The sequence below is a fragment of the Panthera pardus genome, unplaced genomic scaffold (assembly GCF_024362965.1).
Source record: "Panthera pardus isolate Hobbes unplaced genomic scaffold, ASM2436296v1 HiC_scaffold_13, whole genome shotgun sequence".
Lineage (NCBI taxonomy): Eukaryota > Metazoa > Chordata > Mammalia > Carnivora > Felidae > Panthera > Panthera pardus.
Window position 1 is genome coordinate 117979543 of NW_026526688.1, and position 5695 is coordinate 117985237.

General features: G+C 33.4%; 1 protein-coding gene across 1 annotated transcript; it reads left to right on the plus strand.

Moving 5' to 3' along the window:
- The first annotated feature begins 252 nt into the window (after positions 1–252).
- Positions 253–396, plus strand: LOC128776433 (60S ribosomal protein L39-like). The gene has a single exon (XM_053900690.1). It carries the CDS (start codon positions 253–255, stop codon positions 394–396), a length of 144 nt encoding a protein of 47 aa, XP_053756665.1.
- Positions 397–5695: the final 5299 nt, after the last annotated feature.

Below are 5695 nucleotides of genomic sequence, written 5' to 3' on the forward strand. Positions count from 1 at the left end.
CCTTTTTTCTTTTCCTGGAACATACCAGGTTTATCCAGAAATTTGGCTTTTCTCTTCACTTCATGGTAGGAAATAAAAATTATGGAATGTTCAAAGGTGAGTAGAGCAGTGGCTGGGCCCTGAAATAAGCAATGTCACAAATATACTGAGCTAAAAGGATGACATATGATTTTCTTTATATTGGTTAGAAAATACTAAGATAGTTTTCCTATTCTCCGCCATCGTGATTTATACAATTGACTTTTCCTCGTCATGTCTTGTCCCAAGACTTTCAGGATCAAGGTACTCCTGGCAAAGAGACGAAAGCAGAATCATCCCATTCCCCAGCAGATACAGATGAAAACTGATAATAAAATCAGGTACAACTCCAAGAGGAGTCACTGGACAAGATCTTAACTGAGTTTGTAAGGGGTTGCACATGAGATGGCACACGTATTGATGCCATATGTAGGTCATGTGCTCATACCTTATCATTCTGTAAACATCAACTACTATCTGAATGATATACATGTTTTATTGGGGAAATGATTTTTCTCTTTTACTATGCTTCTGCATCAGTAGGTTGGTTCCGTAACAAATATATGAAACCCTTTCTTTGAAAAAGAAAAAAGAAGAAAGAAAGAAAATACTGAGATAAATCTTTTGTTATATAAAAAAAATCAGAGAGACAAATTTTCTAAGTTAGATTTCCTTCCTTTATAACTCCAAAATAATAGCATACCCCTGAATACAATTGCCTCCTTGGGGTTACTAAAGATAAAGTTTTTCCCTAGGAATTTATTTTTGAAATTTTCCTAATTCATAATTAACCATTTAGTTGCATTTGCACAGAAAATCAAAATGTGCCATGCAGTATTTCAGTAGTGATGTGAAGAGTGTAATTAATTTAGAAGTTCATGCCAGGGGCTCCTCCTTTTAGTTATAATTTCTATTTTCCCTTTCCCCTTCAAATTATTTGGATCCATTTTACCACCTCACTCTGCAGATCATGACAATAGTTCAATAAAATTTGCAGGTGCTAAGCAGTGTGCGTGGAAGAAACAGAAAAAGCTTTCTCATTTATGGTAAATGTATCTTGTGATATGGTCTTTATTTTTTTAACACATAGAATGAAAGCAAAACAAAAGAACTTTATACTAAATTCTTCTATCACTGAAAGACATTTAATTCATTTATATTTAGTGTAATTACTGAGAGTTCTTATATTTAATCAACACATTTGATTTACAGTTATTTTTTCTTTTGCCTTTCTCTTGGTTAATCAGATATATTTTTGTTCCATTTCCCACTTAATTTATAGTTATACATCCTCTTTATTCAGTGTTAACACTAAAAATTATAATATACATTTCTGAGTTCTCACAGGCTAATTAATACAAGTTAACTTTATCACATCCAGATAATGCTAAAACTTTACAATACTTTAATTTATAATTCTCTCTCCTGTTTGCATTATTTTATTTTGCATTTTAATTTATATTACCCACATATATACAATTTTCAGTGTTTGTCATTATCATTTTAATTTCCATGATTCTATTTGTCATTATTTTTCTTCTGACTGAAGAAATTTTTTTTCTCAGTATGTAAATAAAATTTATTGAGATGTAACTTACTGGATTAAAATAAATAGGTCTTAAGTACACATCAATGAGTTTGTTTAATTTTTTTTTAACTTTTCTCTTTGAAGTAATTATAAATTCCTTAGAATTTGCATAGATAATACAGAAATTTCTATGTGTTCTTTAAAACCTTCCCCAAGGTTACAATCTTTGTAACTATAGTACATCATCGGTTCCAAGAAGTTGACGCTGGTGTAAAGAGTATATACAGTTCTACATCATTTTTCATATATATCTAGATTTATGTAGCCAGCACCATAATCAAGATACAGAACTCTCCTATCAGTACAGAAATCTCTTTATAGTGTCATTCACTTCTCTCCCTAACCTCTGACAACCACTAATCTGTTCTCTATCTCAATAATTTTGTCATTTTGGGAATGCTACATAATGGAATCATTATGAGACCTCTGATATTGGCTTTTTTCAAAAGAAGTAATGTTGTTGAGAGATATTCCAGTTATTGCATGTATCAATCGTTTATTCCTTTTTATTGCTAAATGGCATTTCATGTTATGGATTTATCACAGTTTCTTTAACCATTTCTTTATTGTAGGAGATTTTGGTTGTTGCTATGTTTGACAAAAACAAATAAACCTGCCATGAACAATTGTGTACTTTTTTTTTTATTGTGTAGAAATAAGCTTTCATATCTCTAGGGTAATTGTGATTTCTGGGTTCTATGAAAAGTATATGTTTAGTTCTTTAAGAAATTGCCAAAACGGGGCACCTGGGTGGCTCATTCATTAAGCATCTGACTTTGGCTTGGGTCATGATCTCACAGTTCATGAATTCAAGTCCCATACCAGGTGAGCTAGAGCCACACATTGGGTGAGCTCAAGCCCTGCTTCCAGTGAGCTTGTGCCCCCTTGTTTCAGGGGAGCACAAGCCCCACTTTGGGTAAAACACGAGCCCTGCATGAGCCCCGTTTCTCTCTCTCTCTCCCTCTCTCTCTCTCTCTCTCTCTTTCTCTCTCTCTCTGACCCTCTGGGACTTTCTCTGTCTCTCTCTCATCCTGCCCCTCACTCACTTTCTCTCTCTCTCTCAAAAAAAAAAAAGTGCCAAAACTATTTTTCAGAGTGGTTCTGTAATAATGAATTCCCACCAGTCCCTCCACACCCTTCAGCATTTGATATTTCAAGGTAAAAAAAAAAAAATTAGGTGCATGATGACAGCTTATCATGGTCTTAATTTGCATTTTTCCCAGTGGTTAGTGATGTTAAACACATTTTTATGTGTTTATTGGTCATCTGTGTTTTATATAACCTCTTTGGTAAAGATATGTTCATGTCTTTGTCCATTTTCAAATTGGAATTCTTCTTAATATTGAGTTTTTAAATTCTTTGTCATCTAGACATCAGTCTTTCCATGGACCTGTTGTTTGCAAATATTTCTCCCAATCTGTAGGTGTCCTCTTAACCATCTTTATAAGATCTTTCAAAGAGAAAAATGTTTACTTTGACACAGTCTAATTTTTCAATTTTTTCCTTTACTGGATTATGTTTTGGTGTCATGTCTAAAATATTTTCACCAAACAACCACCACTGCAATAAGTGACAAATCTCATTTCTAAAGTTGTTATATTATTTGAAATTTCCAATTTTCAATAAAATTATGAGGTATGTAAAGAAAGAAGAAACTATAGCTCTATATACAAGGGGGAAAAATCAACCAATAAAAGCTGTCCCTAAGCAAACTCAGATGACCTAGAAAGCTAAGGCAATATTCAAGAAGAGCATAAAGCTAGGATTTATACAGTCACCTATCAGATCTTACTAAAAAATGAACAAAAAAGAAAACTAGGATAATTAATGTCAGCATGACATTGGTGCAAAGATACGAAGTTACAAAATGAAATACAATAATCTAGAAACAGGCCCACAGATAGTCACTCTTTGGTATATAACAGACACCATTGTAACTAGGTGAGGAAGAGAGGATTTTTCTAAATGGTGCTGGGTAAATTAAATATTTATTAGGGAAATAAATGAACCTTGACACCATGAAAATATACAAAATAAACTTGGGATGGATCATAAACCTAAAAATGAAAAATAAGCAATCAAACTTCAAGATGTCTTTAAGATAGGTAAAGATCACTTAAACCAAAATAGGAAGATTGATATTAAATTTAAGAATCACTGGGGTGCCTGGTGGCTCAGTCAGTTAAGCGTTCGACTTAGGCTCAGGTCATGATCTCACGGTTCCTTGGTTTGAGCCCCACATCGGGGTCTGTGCTGACAGCTCAGAGCCTGGAGCCTGTTTCTGATTCTGTGTCTCCCTCTCTCTCTGCCCCTCCCCTGCTCATGCCCTGCCTCTCTCTGTCTCTCAAAAATGAAAAAAATGTTTAAAAAATTAAAAAAAAAGAATTTCCATTTATCAAGAGACACCATCAAGAAAGTGATAATATAAACTAGTAGAACTACCTGACATACTTATGTATTAAATAAATGGCTCATTCTATTATATGTAAAACACTCTAACAACAAAAAAGCTCAAATAACACCATTAAAAAATTAGCAAGAATGGACAAGTACTTCGCATAAAAAATGATAAAAAAAAAGCTCAGTTGACATATGTGAAGTTTCTTGACATCATTACCAGCAGATAATTGCAGATTTAATTTGCAGACCAGAAAGACTAAAATGAAAAAGGCTGACAATACTAAGTTTTGACAAGGATATAAAGCAATTGCAACTATATTCTATTGCTAATCTGAGGATAAATTTATTAAACAATTTAGAAAAATATTTTGGCATTTTTTAATGAAAGTAGACATGTGTATAACTCATAAATCAGCAGTTTTACTCTTGGGTATGTTAATACCACAGAATGAGTCCTTATAATCACAAAAAACACATACAGATAAATTCATAGTATCTTTATTTATAATAGCTCAACACTTGAGAGAACAAAATATAAGAAGGCATAAATATATTATGCTTCATTCATACAATGGACATCACAACAATGAAAAACATACTACTGAAAGGTGCAAGAATGTAACAATCTTAAAGACATGATTATAAGTGAATTAAGTCAAGAACAAAATACTGCATACAGTATAACTTTCTTTATAGCAAGACAAAATTAATCTACAGTAGTAAAGATCAAAACAATGGTTAACATGAGGAGAATACTGATAGGGAAACATGGTGGATTCTTGGAAATATATTATTTGGGGTTATAGTTACATAGGTGTACACCCATGTAAAAATATAATTGACCTGTGCAACTTAGATTTACTCAACTTATTGTATGTGTTGTAGCCCTATAAAAACAAACATTTAAAAAACATTTTTTAAATGTCGAGCAGAAAAGATTTGCTAATAATTGAATTGAGAGTTCTGAGAAATAAAGCAAAAGATTATTTCATAGTTTTTCCTTGAGCAAATGGAAAACCGGAGTCACCAATTATTGAGATAGAGAATATTGGAGGAGGAGCAGGTTGAATTAGGAAAGAGAGATTGAATCATGTTTGTCTGGATACCTATTACACACTTGAATGCAGACAAGTTAGCAGCTAAGATATATAACTGTAGGGTTTGTTGAGAAGTCTAAACTTAAGATAAAATTTTGGAGGTTATCACTGTATTAGGATTCTCCAGAGAATCAGAACCAACAGGATATGTGTGTACATGTGTCTGTGTGAGTATATCCTATATAGTATTTGTGCAGGTATATGTAAAGAGCTTTATTTTAAGGAATTGGCACACATGGTTATGGAGGCTGAGCAGCCCCAATATGTGAATTCAGCAACTGGAGACCCGGGAGGGTCAATACATAGCTCCCTGTCTGAGTCAAAAGGGCTGGAACGCCAATGATGTAAATTCTAGTCTGAAAGTCAGCAGACTTGAGACAAAGAAAGAGCCAATGGTTTAATCCAAGTCCAAAGGCCAGAAAGGATTCATGTTCCAACTCAAACAGTTATGCAAGAGGTTTAATTAACCCTCTTACTCAGCCTATTGTTCTATTTAGGCAGGTCTTCAACTGACTTGGGTGAGAATTAGACCCATTAGGGAAGGCATTATGCTTTTCTATATCTTTGCAGATGCACCAGAATAATGTTTGAC

Coding starts and splice junctions, on each gene's coding strand:
- LOC128776433 (XM_053900690.1), top strand. CDS start 253: ATGTCTTGTCCCAAGACTTTCAGGATCAAGGTACTCCTGGCAAAGAGA.